The sequence below is a fragment of the Phycodurus eques genome, chromosome 7 (assembly GCF_024500275.1).
Source record: "Phycodurus eques isolate BA_2022a chromosome 7, UOR_Pequ_1.1, whole genome shotgun sequence".
Taxonomy (NCBI): Eukaryota; Metazoa; Chordata; class Actinopteri; order Syngnathiformes; family Syngnathidae; genus Phycodurus; species Phycodurus eques.
In genome coordinates, this window is record NC_084531.1 from 29262665 (window position 1) to 29284190 (window position 21526).

General features: G+C 42.1%; 1 protein-coding gene across 2 annotated transcripts in view; it reads left to right on the top strand.

The window, feature by feature from the left end:
• robo2 (roundabout, axon guidance receptor, homolog 2 (Drosophila)) overlaps nt 1–16192 on the top strand; it is a 198437-nt gene extending 182245 nt beyond the window's left edge. The window contains exons 22-29 of one of the 2 annotated variants that reach the window (XM_061681078.1): nt 1167–1326; nt 4173–4436; nt 6097–6311; nt 11812–11994; nt 12318–12476; nt 12641–12883; nt 14865–15059; nt 15929–16192. In XM_061681078.1, coding sequence (XP_061537062.1) covers nt 1167–1326; nt 4173–4436; nt 6097–6311; nt 11812–11994; nt 12318–12476; nt 12641–12883; nt 14865–15059; nt 15929–15930 — 1421 coding nt within the window. In that variant the 3' untranslated portion in view covers nt 15931–16192. The remainder of the gene's footprint in view (nt 1–1166; nt 1327–4172; nt 4437–6096; nt 6312–11811; nt 11995–12317; nt 12477–12640; nt 12884–14864; nt 15060–15928) is intronic. The other variant, XM_061681079.1, reaches the window with a different exon arrangement.
• The last annotated feature ends 5334 nt before the right edge of the window (nt 16193–21526 follow it).

The following is a 21526-nucleotide window of genomic DNA, read 5'->3' on the forward strand; positions in this document are numbered from 1 at the left end:
TTTTTTTTTTCCATTTAACCTTGGCGGAAATCTACACTGTACCGATTAACTTTCCAGTTGTCCGGGTATAATTAACAGTCAGCGCATCTTAATTTCACCGCATTTGGCACAGCCCGTGACGCTTGATGGAAATGTCAAAGTTAAATCCGTCATTGACGGCAGTAGAGTGTTATGGTGGATGCTTACCAATAACATTGGCAGCTTCCTTGGGTTGCGTTGACTTTCGCATCAAGGCCAAACCAACAGATGACGACGGCAGCCTTCCCGAGATAGAAACTGTCGTCGCTTTTCAGCCCGTCATGATTGAATTACGCCAATGACACAATGTTATGCGAAAGAGCCACTTCAATCGAAACGCACCGATTTCGGTCCCAGTTTATGTTAAGATAATTGTGGAATCAATAAAAGCATTTTCAGTGGGTTTCAATGTGACATGTTAATTCAAGGAAGTGAGATGAACCAAAAAATGCATTGAACACAACTAAAATGGCTAGAAAATGAACACCGAATGGCACAAAATGTCTTTAAGGGATAATACTGTAATGAACCACAACAAAACTAGGCTTTGAAGTGTGTTTTTAACAGAAAAGGGGAAAAAAGGCTCCTTGTATCAAACATGGTGCTGACCCAGCCGGCAGTCGTACAAAGACGGATGGAACAGGAGGGGAATGAGATTTTGGAAGGATGCGGGTTCAAATGAATGGGGTTAGTGGCTCTCCGGTGTAATAAAAGAAATGAAAGCAGTAATAGACTCTGTGCGAATCACATTAAGACCACACCGGCTCCATGCAAGCCATTCATTATGATGATGCGGCAGAGAGCGGGATTTATTTTCCCCACTGTGGAAGCAAAAGTGTGGAGTGAAAGGAGGATGGGTGAGGGATGGGTGGAGCACCAATGTCTGACGACGGCTCCTCGCCGCTGTTTCTATGGAGATTGGGGGCTTTTCAACCAATCGATCAACAGGAGGATGCTTTTCATCAGGCAACCTTGAAATTTTTTGTGTGTAGGCAGCAGCTTGTTGAAAGCCTCAAATTCACTGACATTCTCAAAGGTTTTTTCTTCTCTCTTTTTTTTTTTTGAACCTGGCTCCAAATGGATTAGGATTCTTTTGTGTAGTCTTACTTGTTTTTACCGTGTTCACTAATAGAAATGATCTGTTTCAGGTGGTAAAGGAGGAAAGAAGAAGAAGACCAAGGCCGGTTCCAAGCCCACTAAAGCCAACGGTTCCAACTGGGCTAATGTCCCCTTACCCCCTCCCCCTATACACCCTCTTCCGGGCACCGACATGGACCACTATCCCAATGAGCACCACGACGGAGGAGGGTAGGTTCGATGAATTCCTGTGTAGAGCTGCCACTCACTCCAAATTCAACATTGTTCAAGGTCTATAGCATTGTTTTACGATTTGGCCCAGTTTGGTGCACATTTTTTGACATTACCCTTGTTTAGGGTCCCCCAAAAAATCCACCATGAACCGTCAGCTTTCACAATCAACAGTTTTCAAGCTTGATAGGCCGGTGTTCTCCAAGTAATATGCCTTGTGTATTGTGGAATTTCTATTGTTTGTCATTTCCTTTGTTTAACCTCCCTAAAATATCCAGCTTCACATGTCAATTTTCACACTCAAAACAGTTGTCAAGCAAACAAATAAACACATTTCTCCCTTTATGAAACAGTAAAGTTTATCTTGAATCATGAAGCTCAATAGTACTCTTTCAGTATTGTGATTTGGTCTAATTTGGCACATATCTTTTGACATGTTCCTTGTTTAGGGTCCCAAAAATATCCAACCTGAGGCGTACATTTTTACACGTAACCTTTGAAGCAGAAAACGCCCGTTTTCACCAGGTATTACCATTCGGTCCAGTTTGCTATTCATTTGTCTGCATTTCCTTTGCTTAGGGTCTCCTAGTATCCACCCCTGAACCATCAATTTTCACACACAAAAAAATGTGAAGCTCTATGGGTCAGTTTTCTCCAGGTAGAGTGACTTAGTTCAGTTTGGTACACGTTTTATTTTTTAATTTCCATGGATTATGGTCCCCAAAACATTTACCCCAAAGCTTCAGATTTCATGTGCAACCATTTTCGAGGTTGATAGCCCAGGTTTCTAAAAGTAGTAGAGTTTGGTCTAGTCTGGTACGCATTCGTCAGCATTTCTATTGTTTCGGGTCAACCAACTTTTTACATTTTGGTCCAGTACGGTATACATTTTTCAATATTTCCCCTGATTTTTATTTCCCCTGAAATATCCCCCCCCCAAACAATCAATTTTCACACTCAATAGAGGTCCGGCTCTATACACCATTTTTTTCCAAGTACTGTTATCCGCTGTAGTTCAGAACACCTTTTTCGTTGTTTGCACTTGTTTAGGGTCCCCCAAATATCCACCCTTAACCAGCGGTTTTCACACTTAACAGTTTTCAAGCTTGATCCTCCATTATTCTCCCAGCATTGTGACTTAGTCCTGTTTTGTGTGCATTTTAAAAAAATATCCCTGGTTTATGGTCCCCAAGATATGTATCACAAACTTTCAGTCTTCACATTCAACCTCAAGAGCCCAGTTTCATCCAAGTACTATGATTCCCTTTGCATTTTTCAGTATTTCCATTGTTTAGTATCCCCAAAATATCTACCAGTACGCGATATGTCATTCCTAGACCTTGACAGCCCATTTTTATCGAAGTATCCTGGTCCGTTGGAGGTCGTTGCACATTTCTATGCATTTCCATTGTTTAGGATCCCCAAAAATCCATCTCTTCAGCCCTTTCTGGTTGAAGTCAACAATGGATGTATTATGAAGGTACAGTTAGCAAGTGTAGAGTGTAGCACTGCTTGTCCTTGACAACGGATCATGCAGACTCGCTTCTCAACAATCTAAGTAGTTTTCCACCGTACATATTGTTTGGCATTTCCTGTTGTGTAGTAAGAGTTACTAATATACAGTATTGTTGTTTTATTCTCTATTGCGATAGTAAAGTGCACATTGCAGTGTTTCATATGACAAGATTAGCCCCATCGGTTCAATACATGGCTCCATTCGTGTGCACCTGAGCGCATAAGTAATTACCGCCTTTGTCTTGCATGTTGGCCTCCTTGCCTTCTCACTAGCACAGAAACAAGCTGCCTGGGTCTTAATAACCGGCCGGGTTCATCTCTGTTTTTTTGCCAGTGCTGATTACTGTACAACTGTGCATCTGGAGCAAAGAGAAGGATCAATGACAAAAACTCATGCCCAGATGGCTCCAGATCCATTCCCTAATCTATGGGACGACTCCACAACAGCAGAATAAATCTACGACCAGGCAGCGCAGATGGTTTCAAATGAATCTATTTGCCCGATTCCACTTTGGATTTTTTTGAAGTCGCGAGTGCCACGGACACCCGGCCACCTCCAGCGTGGTGTCAGAGTGGCTTTCCTTGGTCCGGTAGCTCCAATCTAGGAGAGTCATCTGCTTTAATAGGCTGGCTGCCAAATGAGGTGCACTCTGCGCTGTAAATCTTCTAATGGCAGCAGATTAAAAGTGTAATGTCCTACGCAGTTGTGCACTGACAAATTTCTTTAATGAACATTTTCTTCTTTCTATTATAAGCGGCGGTGGAGCCTTACTGCATCAATACACTTAAGTGAACAGATCACAAGGTCGCTGTAAATACTCCCTGTAGCCCAATTCTGTATGCATTTTTTTATAATCATTTCGATTGATTCGGATCCTCAAAATATTCATGCCGAACCGTAAAGTTTTTAACTCAACAGTTTTCATGATCAATAGCACCATTTTCTTCCAATTCTTTACAATTCCAAACTCATTTTCAGCATTTCCATTGTTTAGGGTCCCCAAATTATCCACCCTGAATTGTCAATTTTCACGCTCAACAGTTTTCGAGCTGGATAGCACCATTTTCTCCAGGTAGTACAATTCCGAACTCATTTGCTTCGGATATTTATTGTTTAGGGTCCCCCAAAATAGCCACGCCAAACCATGAATTTTCACACTTAGCGGTTTTCAAGCTCGATTGCGCCATTTTCTCTAACTAGTACAGTTTGCTGCACTTTAGTACACATTTTTCAACCACGACGGCTACACCGAACTGCACCCTTTTTTCTGCGCCCTTTTGTTTGCGCAAAAACCTTCTTGTCGGAAATTCTATATTATTTCCCTCGTCAGGTACGAGAGCGACGGCTGGGGTCCCCCGATGCCCGTGCAGACCTACCTCCACCAGGGCATGGAGGACGAGCTGGAGGAAGAGGAGGAGCGGGTGCCCACCCCGCCCGTCAGGGGCGTGGCCTCCTCCCCGGCCGCCGTCTCCTTCGGCCAGCAGTCCACGGCCACCCTCACGCCCTCCCCTCGGGACGAGATGCAGCCCATGCTCCAGGCCCATCTGGACGAGCTGACCCGGGCCTACCAAATGGACATGGCCAAGCAGACATGGTAACTGAACAACTAGCATACTGAGTGTATCTTTATCAGACTTGAATTTTGCCTCAAATATGTACAAATAGTTTAGTACTTTAGTAGTTTCCTATGGTGAGCATGTCGCCAATGCTAGCATTACAACACTGGTGAACTAGCACCATCCTCCCGTATATAAAACAACAATAATATCCAACAACATTTCCTATTCATGAATTTCTATATTTTAATTTCATGGCTGTTGACCCAAATAGAGAGAGAATAAATATAGAAATAATAAATATCAATGACTGCTAATAAAATTGAAGAATAATTCCACATACAATAATAATAGAATAATAAAGTATAACAATCACATTCATCAACTAAACAAAATAATAGAGAATGAAATGCTATTTAAAAATATATACGCAAATAAAATTGAAATAATGGAAATATTTCTTAAACCACATTTACAGAAATTAAAGTATAAAAATAAAAACATATATAATAATAGTTTATTAAGAACATATTTTGGGGGGTTACCTGGTAATATAAATTATTATTAATTCATAAAAGTATATAGTTTAGTTACATTGGGGCTGACCCTAATACAGAGATAAATATAGAAATAATAACTATCAACAACCGCACATGAAATTAATAATAATAATAGTGATAATAATAAGTGAATATAGAATAAATGTCAAAAGTAACAATAACATTTCAAAATTACAATACAATGAATACAAAAGAAATCAAAATTGACAATAATACAAAATGAAATACTTCAAGTATATAGATACTTACAAAATGATACAATAGAAATCAAAGCACACAAAAAACAATAAATAAAAACAACAAAAATACATTTAAACAACTAAAAGAAATAGATACAATGTCGTATTTAATTATTGTAGGAATTTCTACTAAATTCTATCAAGAGCACGATGCACAAATGCTTACTGGCAAAAAAAAAAAGAAAAAAAAGAAAAAAATACACTCATACCATTAGATATAAACCGCAGCTTCAGCCTGAAAACTACCCCCAAAAATGCAAAAACACACGAAACGTATGTACTGTATGTATATGTTCTTTTAAAACGCTTACTGTACACATTTTCGCCGTCGGCAGCAGGATTGATTCTGTTGCTGCTCTAACAGTTACTCTTTGTGTCTTGTGTGTGCGCAGTGGAGATAAACCCATTAATCATTTCATTTTAATGGCGCTCTCGCTACTGTGCTTCCACACCCCGTGTCTTACTATTTACACACACGCGCACACATTCCAGCGCTGCTGTGCTCATGCAAGTCAGATGAAGGCCATGCTTCATTCTGTTCAAGACGAGGAAAGTCTGGCATTCATTGGTGATACTGCTGAGGGGGGGCGGGAGCGTTATTGTCAGGAAGGAGATGTCGTGTTAGCCGCAGTAATGACTGTGTTGGTAAGAGAGCATTTCTGACAGCGCACGAGGGCCGGTAATTACACGCCATCCCCCGCGTCAAAGGCCGCTCAAACAAACGCCGAGGCGGGGCGGGGGCCGCCACAGCCCAAACCCCACCCGCCCCGGAACGCACGCTTTTGCGCCATCCACAATTAGCGGGTCATTGTGTTCGCATGTAAAATTAGCGGCATTGTCACGCAGCATTCATTCGCCCGTTGAGTATTCCCGTCCTTCCGTTCCTCGCTCCACGGCAGGCACATGCAAGGGGGGTCCCTGCCGCCCCAGGCTCCGGCCCCTCCGGCGGGCTACATGTCAAGCGCAATGGTGTCCGACCTGGAGACGGACCTAGCGGACGACGACGAGGAGGACGATGACGAGGAGGAAGATGAAGGCTACGGAGCCAGGCATCCCCGCGGAATCGAGCACACGCCGGGCTCCAGCATGGACAACCTGGACAGCTCTTTGACAGGTGAGCAGACATCTCGGTCCTCAATAGGGGCAGGTTTCGATGGTAGTCTTAGTTTAAAGTGTTAAATCCCCGCTTTGGGGGATTTACGGTAGTCCCTTTTTAACCAAAGAAACGTTGGGGGATTTACGGTCGTCTCTTTTGAACCTTTCCAAGTTTTCAGGAGTTTGCTGTAGTGTGCAACTTTGGGGGCATAACGGTAGTCTGACTTTAACCTGCGCAACCACTGGTGTTTTTTAAGGTAGTCTTTTTTGGGGGGAGGGGCTTACAGTAGTTGTTTTTTAACTTGCAAAACTTTTGAAGGATTTACGGGACTCTTATTTATACCGCTGCAACTTTTTAGTGTCGTCTTATTTTAACCTGCACAACTTTCAAGGTGTTTACGGTCGTCTTATTTAACTTGTGCAAATTTCAGGGGATTTTACGGTGGTCTTATTTTAACTTGCGCCACTTTTGGTGGATTTAGGGTCATCTTAATTGAATGTTTTTCAGTCCTAGCCGGTGCTTAATCAGTGGTGGTGGTGTTTTTTTTTCCACATTAATGGCTACGCCGCGGCTTCATGTCGCAGTTGTTTTGTCATTTCCTGTGACACTCGCCTGATTGTTGTTGTTCATGCGGCGTGTTGCTTGTGGCTCGCCAATGTGTTCATTTATATGAGAACATGCACACCCAATGTCCCTCAATCAAGTTTTTAAGCAACTCTGGCACACTCCGGGGAATTATAATGATCATTTCCCCCACCACCCAAAAAAAAAGCGATAAGAAAGTCCATGAATTTTAAACACGAGAGTGAGAGGGAAATTAACAGGGAGTCTGGCGCCATGCGGCCGTATCTCATGGAGGAGATTTGAAGTAAAATTCCACGTGTGTCAGTGCCTATTTCCATTCCAGACCATTTCCATTTTTACAACTCTCTGAAAATTTTTACAGCCATCTGGGCTGGTGGCTGGTTGGGACGCACGAAGGGCACGACGTGGCCACTGCCGCTGGACCGACCAGCATTTGGCCATCAAAATGGCTTGTGCGCTGCAAAACGGGGACGCCTCGCCCCTTCGACCAATGAAAGTGAGGAAAGCCTATCAGGAAACGTACGGGTGGAAAGAAGAAGAAGAGGGAAAAGGAGCAAGCAAAAAATATCTGAAGGGAATAAAAAAAGGTTTGGCTCGCTGCTGCGGCCCGTCAGCGGCGGGCGAAGTACTTTTCCATGGCATGATGGAACAGCGGTTTTGCCTGTGCTGACACATGCTGCTACTGATGTATTTAAGGGGAAATAAAGCGGCGACGGCGCCCTAATCTGCTGCATCTCGCCTGCACTGTATTACTCCCAAAACAGCACTATTTCTTGAATCTATCCCCTCCCTCATTTGACACCCGGAGCGAGTGCGAAGAAAGCGGCGGCGGCGACGGCTGAAGATTTATTGCGGCCGCTGTTCGCCGGCTGTACAAATAACAGTAAGCTTCCTGTCAAGCCTCGATAGATTTGTCATTGTTTTAGACAAACACGGAAATGGTAGTTTGCATAATAAAACCTTTCACTGGGGATTCTCTGGATATTTCACTTGAAACGGAGTCAGTGCCACATACACAAAATGCTGAGGCGATTCAGTCAGCTGACTTTTGGAGGTTCAGTTTCGAGGCTCATGAGGATTGCGTAACCACTGGATGAATTTCCGACATGTCAGAAATGCGACAATCGAAACGCAGTTATGCCAAGATTTTCCCGATTGTTTCTGTCTTTAGCCTCTTTCTGTGGTACAGGCAGGCGCATTCCAAACTGAATCAATTCCACATGCACCGAAGATGCTCATGTGTTTGGGTGTTCTGATTTCGAGTCTTGTCCGACCGTCAGATGTATTTGTGGCGTGTCACAATCGTTTTCTATAGTAGCAGTTACAACTAGATTTTCGCCGAAGCTGGCTCTTTCACCTCAATTGTCATTTTTTTACACAAGTACAGAAATGATAGTTTGCTTGATAAAGCCAAGTCTGGAAAGGATTGTCCGCAGAATTTTCCCAAAAAAAAAAAGAGGCATTTGCCTTGTCTAAAGCCTTGCCTTGTCTAAAGCTCTCACAAAGTCTCACGTCGGACAATCGGATGTATTTCAGTCGCATCAACAATTTGGTCGGTCGCAACGCAATTCCGCTGTCGAAACAGTCCCTCCGGCGTTAGGTTTTCTCAACTGTATCTGATCTGTGTCTCGAGCTGCTTTCATACTGGCTGTCGACCACACGTCCACAGATTTGTCCTACACGTGAGGTACCGGTGTAGGGTTGCGTGGTCGGAGTCCAAATGCAAATTTGATGTCTTCCGACGCTTTGATTTTCAGGCAAAGGTCAAGGCACAAACACCAAGTGAAGTACCTTGTTGTGTTGTTAGCATTGTTTTTAGCATTAGCATTCCAACTCCACATGGGATTGTTACTCTTCTTGTTCAGTTTCCCTTCTGGATTTAACAGGACTTAAAATGGAATAGCAACGACCCAAACATAATCGTTAACTTTAACCCCTTAATACTCTTTCATGAATTTCTCAGCAGATTTGTCCGTGTGTAAGGTAGCTGTTTGGGATTGGGGGCATTGAAGTCGAGATCCAAATTTGCCGATTCGCTTTTGTACCCCTTTGTGTTGAAAGCAATTGTCACCGTCGGACTGAATGATTTGTGAAAGCACACTTCTTTGAGTTTTTAGCATTAGCATTCTGAATCCAGATCACATTCTCATTCTTCTTTGGAAGTTTCCAAACTGGATTTCAGGGGACTTAAGTGGAACAGCAACGATTAAGAGGTCTGCCCTTGCTCGTTAATGTCAATCAATGTTTTTTTTTTCCTTCAATTTTTAGGTTTGTATTCCTTTCAAGTTGAGTGGCATAAGTCATCCTAAGTTGGTTTTAAAACTCGGAGCGACTTCCCCCCCGAGCTTAAAGAGAAAACTTGATTGAATTTTTATCAAATTACGTTACAATGCCGACAGTTTTGATTGCGCCGCTATTTCTCAGAATGGAAGCGCCGCGGTGGAAAGTGGCTGTTAGCGGGGGGAAAAGAAAGTATGAAAGAAAGAAAAAAGGCATTCTGTGATGTGATATGCTGAGGCAGTGTTCACCCTCCAAAGCGCTGGCAGTTTTTTGCCTGCCACTACCTCCACTTCATTATCGGCGCTATTCTTCGCGGCAGGATTGGACCCGGTGGAAATCGCTGTCTTGCTGTTTCGCAGAGAAACTCTGAAAGGATTTTCAAAGCGGAGGGAGAAAAAGAGGCAAGATGGAGGGCTCAAAGTAGTTGCCACCTTGGATTCCGCCTGTAAAAAAGTAAAATAAAAAATGAAAATGGTGGCTGAGAGGGTGGGCGGTCGATAGCGAGCGTACATTTTTGAGACGTTTCCTTTCAACTGCAGCAGAAGTGAAAAATATGTTGCAACCTTTGCCAGAGAAGGCGCAACTCTTGAAGTGGAAACTCTTTGAAGGGGATTTCCCAGTGTATCTAAATAAATCATAATCATATTACCATCCATACTGCAAAAGATGAGGAGTTCATTCCGGGCTTTTGATGTCTGGTCCGGCTCCATCGTAATCTTTCAAAGTCTGCTCTCAACTTCAACTGTAAAGTCGTGTTGTTTTGCTTTACTTGTCAATGGTGTTGGTTATTTTGCAAGCTGAAAATGCAAGTACTTCAGAACAGGTTGGTCATGGTTTCCATGTAAACATGCATTTTAAGTGCTGTTGTAGTGTTTGCTTACTACGAGGCTCGGGGTATAGTGGTACGCCCAAAGCGGCGCGGTTCGGTAGTTAGCGCTGTTTTAAGGTCTCGGTTTGCTTCAGAAAAAAACAAAAAAAAACATCCAACTGCTTTTCTTTTGTGTAAAAACTAACGGATCTCGTGACATCAGAATGGGGGGGGGGGGGGGGGGAATGCTAACATCTCGCAGTAAATGTTCCACTAAATGACAGTGATTCTTAAATAATATTCCAATACAAATAGATGTTCAGTAATATTGAACATATATAACATCTTACATCTTTTTTTGTATATCTTTAGGAAAGTGTGACAAGTGACACAGTCAACAAATATTTAAAAATATATAACAGCTTAAGTGTTTTAAATTTAGGAACTTTTATTCAGGGTTAAGATAGCACTGTCAATTAAGCTAGCGCCACACGTTACGTTACCACTGTATTCGTGATTTTTATCTGTGGAACCTTTCAGCTATTTACTGGATAGCTCACCTCTTTGTTTTTTTTGCCATCTTTCTGGGGCACCCTAAGATGCCACAATATGGCGGCGAAGCCCGGGTTAAAAGGAAAGTAGTAATCGGTGTCAAGGAAGTATGTTTAGCCTCGGTGGTTAGCTGAGGTTACGGAGAGTTTTCGTGAGTTTTTTTTTTTTTTGAATCATCTGTACGAGATTTCTATTTAAGGGTCATGTTGAAAGGTAAGATTTGAAATGATCTGTAAGTCTTTTGGGATCCTAGTTTGTGGTTTATTATCCATTTTACCGTACAGATAAAAAGGGCTCTAATGCACGTCTGCGCCTATTGTGCTCTTTATTTTTATTTCAAGACCACATTTGGAGTTTAAAAAAAAAAAAAAAAAGCCATCAGCTGGGCCAATAAAAATGTGGGACTTTGGCGAGCGCGGGAGTAGTCAGTTAATGTGACAGCTTTCTGTGGGCCCGCTTTGGCACACGCTTCTGAAGTGGCGTTGGCCCAAGCGCTCTGCTCGCATTACGGGGGAGGGGGGCAGCGTGCTAACGAGGCAACCGCGAGGGGAAGGCGGGGTTGAGGTCAAAGTTGAGTTTAAGGGCACATGGCGACAAACTGGCAAAAAATGTTTTGGGGTTTTCTTTGAGTTTGTGAAACGTTTAAGGGGAAGACAGCAAACTGCTGTAACATGCGTGCATACTAGTTGACGTTGTCTCTGCAGTAAATTAGTATGTTTGTTGACTAAAAAGAAGACAAACGATTGACGTTGCACTTCCATTTTGTTACTCTTTCACTTTTCTGCATAATTCCTTTCCTAAAAAGACAAAATACTGCAGCTGAATTTTCCTTTCAAGAGAAGATTTCAGCTGTTGTGAATGATGAATGAAATGTATTTTTTTTTTATTATTTTATCATCAACCCGTACATTATTTTTTTGAATAGTTCATTTTCCGGATTTATTAGTGGCAGTTGGCAGTTAAATTTCATTTTAAATGTTATTAAATCTGTTCGTATTTACGCAAAGGAAAAGCACTTTTGTTCCGTTACCGTGCCGAACCGTGTCGTTGAAACCAAGATACGGACCGACACGTGAGTTTTGGTGTCTACGCCTACTTGAAAACTTATACACCTTAGACCTTTCGCTAGCATCATAGCTGACTACATTATCTGTCGTATCAGTTTCTGCTACTTACGTTTGAATGTGGTTTTTTTTTTGCGGGATCTACTGTACTTTGGCCATCAATGGCTAAACACGTGGCAAATGTTCTAGCCAAATGCTTACTTCAGCAACGGCGACTGTGCTGTTCCAGGCTCCATGGCGAACGGCTGGGGCTCGGCCTCGGAGGACGAGCGCAATTTCTCCAGCCACCGCTCCAGCTTGGCTAGCTCGTCCGACGGCTCCATCTTTACCCACTGCAGCTTTGCCCAGGCCCTGGTGGCCGCTGCGGACAAGGCGGGCTACCGGCTGGACGGCACCAGCCTCAGCAAGCGCGGTCGGTGTAAAAGAGGTCGGTGTGCCCACGAGAGTCCGGACCTTCTACCTGTGTGGGGGCGCATCTTGTTCCTTTCTTCTCTCTACTTTTTCTTCCTGGTGTTCACCCTCGGGTCTTTTGAGGCCTGCTTGCGGATGCCCAGATTGTGCATGGCACCTTTTTGGGTGGGAATGGCCGGGTCTACTTGTTTGTCCTGGCTTTCATCTCGCCTCGCTGCAACCTACCTCGCTTTCCGTACCTCGTTCCTCTGCGGCAACGTCTACTCTGATGCTAATATCGTTATTAATCAGCCGCCCCGTGCTTGTTTTGTGTTCCCGCCGCAGATAAAGGCTTGTCCCACAGGCACCGGCCCAGCAGTCCGTTCTCGACAGATGGCAGCACAGTGGGAACGCATAGCCTAGGCCACCAGAGAGCCCAGCGGCCGGCGCGCAAACCCCGGAACCTGGGCACAGCACCCCATCGCAGAGATGCCGGTGCAGACGGTGGGTGCTAATAGATTTTGTTAGTTGGGTTTTTAAAAAGACTTTTCTTACCATTCAAAATAAATCCCAGGTGTCCTAACCCTTACATCGTGTTTGGATTTGAGTAGTTGTCCACTTGAGTGACTTTTGAATCAATGAGGTTTTGTGGGTTTCTTTGCAAACAGACCTACCTCCGCCACCCGAGCCCCCGCCCGGCCAGGCCCAGACTCGGGCCCAAACAGGTCGCTGCATCAACAGCGCGATCCCCCCTCCGGAGAGGAAGGCGACGTCCCTGGAGCGCCCGCCCATGTCCGGTGCGCTGGACGACAGGCAGATGGCACGCGCCACTCTGGAACATCATCGCCAGGCTCAAGAGCGACCGGGCCCCACGGAGAGAGCCGACGACGGTCGCAGAGGCCACAAAAACGGTACGTGCAACGTACCCAGTAGCGCCACCTGGAAAGCTAGTCGAAAATATCCCCAGACACCAGTTTTATTGATCATCATGAAACAGGGTGGACCTCTACTATAACATGACCCAGGCACAAATTTTACAAATAAGCCCCAATCGGAAGCAGGCACGCTAGTTGACGTGTAGACAAACAGCATCTCGAAGATCTGGCCAAGATCCGGTCTCAGAGCTGGATTTTTATGCTTTCCTGCATGCAAATGCTCTGATCCACAAAGCCAGGTGGTGAAAGAAAGAAAGAAAGATCTCGTGAAAATGCACACCTCAACCTCTCACTATTGTTCCACTTTTCTCTGTTTTCATTTCCATTTTGAGGCCCATTTAAATATTTTCTACTTCACCAAACAGTTGAGTGTAGCAGTCAGGGGCTTTGCTCTCTCTTTCTTGCTCGTCCTGTGTGAAAGTTATCACTCATGCTGCAGTGTCATCAACAGATGGCACTGTCTGACACTTGTGCTGGCTTCCCCAAATGTCCCCCTTGTGCCCCTCACCTCCTCTCAGCCTCCAAAAAGCGCCCCCTCGACCCCCCGCCACCCACCACCCGCCTCCCTCGTTGATGCTGCTGCCAGCGTTTGGCAGGCTTCGCTCCGCGCAAACTGCCGGGAAATGACTTTGGCGTTTATTGTTGGCGCGACGGCGGTAGACGGAGCGAGCCCCCCATCTGGGCGAGCCAGTCTCAACTGGGCGCCCCCCACCTACCTCCTCCCCCCACATTTATCTGCTTGTTATTGAGGGTAGCGAGGCTGGTGGTGTTTGGAGGCTACCATTATCATCGTCGTTCTTGTTGTCATGGGACTATTACCGTTGTTGATACGGCTGTTGTTGTGCCCATTGTTCTCACGTCCTTCCCCCCGGTCACTGAAACCCTTCATCCTGTTTTCTTTTTCTCTTTCTCTCTCAGTTCCTCTACTCTGTCTCTCCATTTCAGCCCAACCGGTTGAGACAGTTACCCTACAGAGTCTGGGTTGTGTTTGAGATTTCTTAGAGGGAATCTTTCTTTGCTTCTGTTGCCAAGTGCTTGCTTATGTGGGGTTCAGATGGTTTTCTTTAATGTTTGAGGAGTTTGGTTCTAGACCTGCACAATGTGTAAAGTGCCTTGAGATAACTTCTCTTGTAAATTGCCGGGATTTAAATAAAATTGACTGCACTGACTTTACCGACCCTCTCCAAGGCAGTTTGTGATGGACTTGTTGCAGTATCCTCACCAAAAAATAATAATAATAATGAAAATGAAGATGGAACCTTTGAGAAAAAAGAGTCACATTACGGCAATAAACTCACAATTTTAATGGGTTTGGAGCCGCAATCAAAAGTTTGAGACATCCGCAAAATAGACATTTCTGAGGACAAAGTCGGAACATAACGAGAATGAAGTTGAAACTAGCGCCGATCAAATTTGCCAAAATCGCGTTAGACTAGCGGTGTACCTTGCGCCGTTATTTAGACGTAGTCTGAGCAAGCATGAGTTTAGACTGAATTTCTGCTCCCAAATTGTCACTCCCACTGTGCCGGAAGGCCCGGCTTGGCGCAGACTTGTCTGCCAAATTATCAAACTTGCGCTGATGCGAAAATCAGAATCCGCCGGCATTTGCGCCTCGACACAGATGTGCTGTCTACGCAAATAGAGCCCGCCATGTCAAAGTTGAACATGAGTCACCACAACGGACGACAGTGTGTCATCCCACTGCCACCAACTGGTCAGCTTTTGTGACTAGAAAATTTGTCCTCAAATTGTCCTCTGTTGATATAGAATAATATCTGTCCACCCTAGTAACTGATGCGCAATGTTGACATCAAGACTCAGGAAGAAAATTGCTAATGAATAGTTGGCCACTCTGGTGACTGATGCGTAACTTTGCAATCCCGAAAGAAATGGCTCCAAATGTTCGACTTGTTCCTCAACTGGCTGTTTCATCGTGTCCGTATGTTTGCGTCCTCAGAGGAAGCTTGCCTGCCATACCATAAACCGTCCTTCCCGTCCCCGGGCGCCCACAGCTCGTCGGGCACCGCCTCCTCCAAGGGCTCGACGGGGCCCCGCAAGACGGACGGCCCTCGGCAGCCGCAGCAGTGGACGGCCATGGAGCACGCCGACTTCCTGGGGACCAACGGACAAGGGCAGTACTCAGGAGAGTTATGTAAGTTCAACCAACACCATCGTCTTGTTTTTAGAGGCGCAACTTTTAAGGAATTTACGGTCGTGTTGTACACAATTTACGGTAATCTTATTTCAACCCACGCAGTCATGAACTCGCACGAGAGTTCAGTCGGGTTCGGTCACATTGCTCGGTGTGCGCCAGCGGACAATTTCATTTTAATTAATTGGCACAATTTATAGACTGTTTTATTTCAACCCGGATGTTTTTTCTTAAGTTTTGTTTTCAACCCATCATATTTACCCGCGCCTCTTTGAGGCAAGTCTTATTTTGTCTTATTACTTCGTGGGTGTTTTACGATACTTTCACAACTGTTGGGTGATTTATAGTAATTTTATTTTAACGTGCATCATTTTTGAGGGATTCAATGTCATCTTATTTTAACCTGTACTGCAATTTTATCGCCACAATATTGGGGAGGCTCTAGAGTAGTCTCTTATTTTTAACACGCACAGATCGGAAGATATTTATAATTGTTTTATTTTAATCTGCATATTTTTATTTTTATTTTTTACCTGCGCAACTTTTTAGGAATTCACAATCGTCTTATTTTAACGCGTGCAATTTTGGGGTGTTTTACAGTCGACTTATTTTAACCCGAGACTTTTGAAGGATTTCCTGTTATGTTACAGGAGTCTAACTTTAAATTGCACAAAATTTGGATGTGTTACGGTAGTCTTTTTTTTTTTTAATCTGCACAATTTTTGGATGGATTTAAAGTAGTCAAACGTTTCCGGCGGAACTCTGGGTGTTTTGTGGTCATCTTATTTTATTTAACCTGTGTGACTTTTGGGGGAAATTTCCTTTATTTAAATTTTCACGTACTGTACAATATTGTTTTCCTCTGGCAGAGTGTTCCACTTGGCTGATGATCTGGCAAAACAAACGACAGTGACGTCCCCCCCCCCCATCCCCCCCTCCTCGTCGTCGTCAGGGGCGACGAGGACATCTTGTCCGTCCTGGTTTTGTCATCTTTGTGGACTGAGGGGCGGACATCCCGGTGGCAGGAACGGCGGGGTCGTCACGAGCGTGCATATTTGACGTACGATGTATAGACACAGACATATTGTACATCTCACTATGGTTTTGGGCTTTTCTTTTTTTTTGTCCGAAAAAACACACACTTCCTGGTGACCGCCCTTTTTTAACGTTTAATTTCCTTGTAAATATCTTCTTTCAACTTGCTGTTGCTATGCAAGCCTCCAACAATTCCTTTTTTAATAATTTTGGTTTATTATTGTATTATATGTGAATGGTGTGGCTGCTGTGCCATAAAATTGTCGTGTTTTTTTTTTTTTTTTTTTTTTAAACAATCTGTTAATAGTTAATTATTGTAATTATTATTATTATGATTAATTATTGTTTTTTGCACTGCAACTTTTTGGTGATAAGCACAAAAAAAGACCATAGCTCCTGCTGACATGAAGAAGAAGAAGAAGAAGATGTGAAGAGGAGTTTCTGTACTGTAAAGAGAAGAAGAATTATATACAGAGAAATGTACAGAGATGTTTTGTTTTTAAAGCTTGGCGGCAAGTCGAGGCAGACAGGAAGTTCCCGAGGCTCGGAGAGGAAACTGTCACTTTAAGGCCACCAATGACATGGTTGATGCTCATTTTGTTTTCACATTTTTACTTGTTTTTTTCATGATTTGACAACACTGAGGTGATGTTTGAGCACTTATGCAAATGTGGAGCGTCGCCAATTGTTTACTTTCATTTTCAGTTTTTATTTTTTCAAATTTTTGGGTGGGAATGTGTATTATTGGCTTATTGTTGAGGAGCGCTTAACTTGTTTTGCTCCAGCATTTATGTTCCCCGCCCGCCCTCATCCGAGCCACTTGCACATCGGCCGCCTGTGCGCAGCTTTGACAAGTTCCTCGTTCAATCCCGACCGAGATTTGAACATCGGAAAACCTAACACGCGTGTGCACACACGCACGCACAAACATGCATACACACGCACACACACACACACACAGCCGTTTGCCGACTACTAAATCCTGCTGCTTTACAATGTTTTTTCTTTTAAGTTTCACATTCAGGATTTTTGTCGATTGTATTTTTTTTTTTTTTTTTTTTTACAAATGTATTTTTTATTAGTCGTCCATTTTTCAAATTAGGATGATGATTGAAAATAAAGTCATCAGTCCACAAATGGAATTTTCACATTCATTCTCGTAAAAAAATTGCATTTATATTTACCTGTGATATTACTTTAATCTCATAAAAAATATATATATTTTCTCATGAATTTTTTTTTACTCATAATATTAAGGCTTTTTAACATCATGGCCTTGATTGTAAATGTTGCAACTTTATTCACTAATTTATTCTTGTTATATGGAACGTGACACTTTATTTCTTGGAAAATGTTATTCTTTTTATCATAACAATAATCAACAAGATTTTATAGAACAAAAACTGTTATGGAAAAACGTGTAATATAATGAAAATCAATTCAGAATATTACAAAAATGAAATCAAAATTTTAAAAAGTGAAATAGTTCTAATATAATGCAAAAGAAAGTCTTCATTTTACAAGAAAAGGGTACCATTTTCAGACAATACATTTGTAATGTTATGTAAAAGTACCCAATGCGAATAAAATTTTAGGAGAATGAAGTTGTAATATTATGAGGAAAAACACGTCATTAATGAGTATGAATGAGTCATTTTCAATGCCCGTGCCGTCTTATTTCAAGAAGCTTCGAACACGCGCGTGCGCACACACACACAGACACACACACACACACACACACACAACAATACAACATCAGATGATGTCGTCCTTGTTTCTTTGTTTGCCTTTTACCAAAACGCTGCTGCTTTACAACAACGTTTTCAATGTTAATGTTCAGGATTTTTATGCTTCGATGACAGTTTTTTTTTTTTTTTTTTTTTCATATACCACTAAAGGGTTCAAAGGTTGTTGTGATGGTTTATTCATTTAAATTGGCACAGTGGCCAGTGTTTCTGGAAATGAGGTGCACGAGCGTATCTCAGGTTATTTTACAATTGTTTGTGGTGTTTATGTATATATATGTATATATATATATATATATATATATATATATATATATATACACATATATACACATATATGATCTATCCATACGCAGTCCCCCACATTCCGACAAAAAAGAAGACCAAATTGAAATTTCTACTGTCTAATAATCGTGTTTCCCTTTCTTTTATGTTGACACCACAACCTCCTTTTGTATTTATTTTAAAACCAAAATGATGATGAAAAGTATTGTGGAATATGCATAACAATTTGTGGTGTATGAAATGTTTTTGAAATTTTTTTTTTTTTTACATTTTGTTTGTAAAGTTGAGTGTTCGAGGAGGAGCCAAAATTCTTGACTCTTTTTTTTTTTTTTCCCCGATATTGTTGGTTCTTTGTAGCCTTTCTTGTGTGTGTTGCCTTTTTCTTAATAAAAAAAGAAAAAAGAAAAGAAAAGAAAAGGAAAAAAACTGGTTAAAAAAGTGGTCGGGTGTAATCTTTGTGGACAGTCCCGATCCGCCGTCCTTTCTACAGTTCGTTCATTTGGTTTGTAAGCCACCTCCTCTTCCTCCTCTTCCTCCTCCTTCTGTATTCACTTGCATGTCCTCCTCGTCCCCAAAAAGAATTGACGGTCGTACGCATCTCGTCATGTTCCTGTAAGATAAAAATGATCCGTGTTCTTTTTGTTGCCCTTGTACCCGCCTCAATATCAAATAAAATATTTTTGAAAAAGGATGACGTCTCCCAGAGCTTAACTCGCCGATCAAATAAAGTTTACAAATCAACACCGATTTTGCAGATTTTTTTTTCTTTTAAATTTTACTTGCAGTATAACAATTTTGTTCTTTAACATTTTTTTTTTACTTTTTTCCCCTCCTAATATAAGGACAAAGTCCCTCCAAAAAAATTCTTGAGTCATTTCTGATTTATTTATTTTTTATTATTATTATTTTTGCAAGGAACAAAGCATGGAAGTTGCACACAAATTGTTACAAGAAAAGTCATCATTTTACCAATATAATAATAATACATAATGACAAAAATTGCAATAAAATTACGAATTTATTCGTATATTTCAACTTTATTATTGTAATATTATGACTTTATAAAGGTACATTATAGCATTTTCTTGTAAAATTACAACTATTATTCTCATTGTGTTATTATTTTATTACCTTCTTATTCCGGTCATAATACAAGGAGGAAGTCGATGAATTGCAAAATTTGTTGTGATATTACAGGAAAAAGTGAAATTGCACTTTACCAAAATGAAGTGGTGTCATTTTACAAGAGTTGCTGATTAAAACTATACGTCATTATTTTGGAATCATATCCCTAATGTAATAATGTAGAATGCATAATTTTGACGATATTGCGGCTATGACAACCCAGATAAGTGAATGTCCCATAAAAAAAAAAAGTCCAAAATTATAAGGATGAAAGTGTTCTAGAGTCAATGTTCTTTTTATGTGTTCAAAAGTGTAACTTTTCAAAATCTCTGACAAACTTATAGACTGCAACTCAAGTGGGTGCTTGGAGGTCATACTAGGAAAAAGATGTCATGTTTGGCACATGACCAGAAAGAGCCAATCACAAGCGTCGGCTGCAGAAGGAGGAAGTGATATGGAGAAAAAAAAGGAAAAGAAAATATTTTTCAAATGTAACTAAAATTGTGATGGTGTCAATTTCCAAAAGCAACTGTAATTTAATGACACATTTTCTCTCCCAGCAATGTAATGGATCCCAATTACATACATTTTGGAATTCTATGGCGTCATCTCCTTCCATTTCTCCATTTAACGTTTGTTGTTTTTTGCTGCTGTTGCGCTGTGGCAGCAGAAGGCGAAAAGTCTGACTGCTTCGCTACTTTCCGAGCGACAAAAAAGAAACCAACATTTCCCCTTTGATGGCACGGACGCCCGGTGAATTCAAAGGTCGCGACCCGTTCACCAAACTCAGCAGCGGCCCATTTTACACCTCTTCTTCTGCAGGTGCCCGTGGGGGAGCGTGGGGGGGTCGGGGGGGGGGTCGCTCGGCGGGATCCACTAATGGCTTTCAGCACTCTTTTGCAGACACAGCAACTTTTTCCTCTATTTTATCTCCAAGACTTTCTCACCTCTGCAACGCAAATATGCAATTTGCTCCTGTCTACTTCCTGTGTTTGTGTGTGTGTGCATGTGTGTGTATGTGTGTGTGTGTGTGTGTGTGTGTCCAGTCACGCAGCTTGAAAGCTGAGCTCAGCAGGAAAAAAAAATGTGTTCAGCAGGAAGTGCAAGTTTGTTTGTTTAGGGTTTCAAAGTAGGGTTTCAAGCCAAATTTAGGTTTTGAAGTAAGGGGTGTCAAAAAAAAAAAAAACAGCTTTAGAGTTTCAATTAAGGTTTTAAGTGCGGCTTTTGATTAGGTTTTCAAATTGGGGTTTCGAGCTTCAGTTAAGGATTTATTAAACAATTGTCAAGGTTTCAAAACGGGGTTCGGGATTTAAAAAGGCATGGTGAGGGAGTCAAAGTAGGGTTTCAAAACTTTTGAATGAGGGTTTAAAAAACAGTATTAGAGTTTGAAAGTAGGTGTTCAAGCTATGGTTAGAGTTTTGAGTTCAAGGCGCCAATAGGGTTTCTAACTCTGGCTAAGGTTTCAAATTAGGATTTAAATTGGGGTTTAAAGCCAGAATCAGGGTTTTCAGATGGATTTCAAGTTGGGGTTTTAAATCAGGGTTTGAAAGTTTTTTGTTTTTTTTTTACATCGCAAAAACCTGGCATTTGAACAGCGGTGTGCATACTTTTTATAGCCGCTGTATTGTAGACAGACAGCTAGACGCATGGATAGACGGATTCACGGCGAATTCATTATTGAGCATGACGTCATTTCGTTTGATTGATGTTGCGTGTTAAACAACTCAGCAGGAGAACGCACACACACACACACACACAAAACCTCGTCTGACTCTTCTTAATTAAAGCTTGATTTGCACTTGGATACTGTTTAAAATTTGATGTGATTTTACTATGTTTAAATGTCATTTACACATAGTCGTAATTGGGGTATCAAATTAGGGTGTCAAGCGTGAGTTAAGGTTTCAAACGCGTGTTTGAAGTCAAGGTGAGGTTTTTAGTTAGGGTTGGAAGCCGGGGTTAGGGTTTGAATTTGCGTTTCGAGCCACCGTGAGCTTGTTGTAGGCTTTGAAGACAGGTTTAGAATTTCAAGTTACGGTTTAAAATTCGGTTTCAAAGAAGGCTTTCAGATTAGCTCATAAATTATGGTTTTAAAACAGGATTCGGGTGTCGAATTACAGTTTAAATTCGGGGTTAGGGTGTGGTTAAGTTTTAAAATGATGGTTCGTTTTTACCACAGTAAAATATTTGTTGATGTTTCAATGTAGGGTTTCAAGTCAGTCATAGCCAGTGCTATGGTTACAAATTATGGTTTCAAGCCTGGGTTAGGGTATAAAA